Source organism: Cebus imitator, unplaced genomic scaffold, assembly GCF_001604975.1.
Source record: "Cebus imitator isolate Cc_AM_T3 unplaced genomic scaffold, Cebus_imitator-1.0 Scaffold54, whole genome shotgun sequence".
Taxonomy (NCBI): domain Eukaryota; kingdom Metazoa; phylum Chordata; class Mammalia; order Primates; family Cebidae; genus Cebus; species Cebus imitator.
In genome coordinates this window covers 4,864,422-4,865,685 of record NW_016107369.1, presented here as the reverse complement: position 1 = coordinate 4,865,685, position 1,264 = coordinate 4,864,422, and the positions used below count along the sequence as shown (strand labels likewise).

The 1,264-nt window shown below is 48.8% G+C and overlaps 1 protein-coding gene across 6 annotated transcripts in view; it reads right to left on the bottom strand.

Annotated features, from left to right (window-relative positions):
- The window catches only part of ABCD4 (ATP binding cassette subfamily D member 4), a 17,441-nt gene that overhangs the window by 13,447 nt on the left and 2,730 nt on the right, over nucleotides 1–1,264 (bottom strand). For 3 of the 6 annotated variants that reach the window (XM_017528677.2, XM_037738543.1, XM_037738544.1), the window contains exon 2: nucleotides 758–885. In XM_017528677.2, the coding sequence (XP_017384166.1) occupies nucleotides 758–781 (24 nt within the window). In that variant the 5' untranslated portion in view covers nucleotides 782–885. Of the gene's footprint in view, nucleotides 1–757; nucleotides 886–1,264 lie in introns of those variants that run through there. The other 3 variants (XM_037738545.1, XM_037738546.1, XM_037738542.1) reach the window with 3 other exon arrangements.

Genomic DNA, 1,264 nt, shown 5'->3' with positions numbered 1-1,264 from the left:
GGCTTTCCTCAAGAAAACAGGCAGTACAGCTGGGCAGAGAGCATTAGGCTTGAGTTCTGGCAGAGCCCTGAATCTCATCATTTACCATTTCCAGAGCACCTATATGCTAAACACTAGGGACATTTTGAGCTCACAGTTTAGCCAGAAAACAATTACAAGGGTGTGGGGAGTGTTACAACAGAGGTAAACTCAAGGAATTAGTTAAGTACAGAAAAAAGGCAGAGTTTGGTAGAGGAGACACAAAGGAGAAAGCTGAGGAAGACTTGAAAGAGGTGACAACAGAGGGATCATGAAAAGTGAGCAGGCAGTAGCCTACTGAATGAGGGGTAGAGGAGGAGGCCATTCTGCAAGAAAGCACCAGTTCAAAGCCTAGGAGGTGTAACATGGTGCCAGAGTGAGTCACAGGCCTCCGTCCTGCAGAGGAGGAGCAGCAGCTTTGGCTGCTGAGCCCAGTTTTAATGAGCTTCCTGAAACAAGAGTTCTAGGAAGGAAAGGGGCAATGATCAGTTCTGCTAAATACTGAATTCAACCAGAACCTGTGGCCTAGGCCCAGGAGTTGAAACATCTGAGGAATCAGTCCTAGGTGGGCCAATAGCAAGATCAATGTGCTTAAGGGTAACCATCCCTTTAGTTCCCAGAAAAGGGAGGAAACACACCCCTATAGCTAGCTTCCTGCTTCCTGGAGAGTAAGTCCACTAGACATTACTCTCACACTGGACTGGAGAGGAAAAGACACAGAGAGAGGGAAAGATCTTACCGTGGAGTTCAGAACAATGAGCATGACAGCCAGGAATGTCAGAGTCTTAAACGCTTCCAAGTTTTTGTTTCCCAGGACCCCATAGTACTGACTGGGGATCAAGCCAACCTGGTAGATCACCAATTGCTCTGAAACAAGGGAGGGGAGTAAGAAATCAGCGATGAGGGGTAAAAAGAAGGGAGGTTTCTTCCCCAGTCCCTGCCTCATCAGCATCCCCAAAAGTTGGAAAGGGGCTGGGCGCGGTGGCTGACGCCTGTAATCCCAGCACTTTGGAGGCTGAGGCGAGTGTATAACCTGAGGTTGGGAGTTCAAGACCAGCCTGACTAACATGGAGAAATCCCATCTCTACTAAAAACACAAAATTAGCTGGGCATGGTGGTGCATTTCTGTAATCTCAGCTACTCAGGAGGCTGAGGCAGGAGAATCACCTGAACCTGGAGGCGGAGGTTGCAGTGAGCCAAGATTACGCCATTGCACTCCAGCCTGGGCAACAAGAGCAAAACTCCA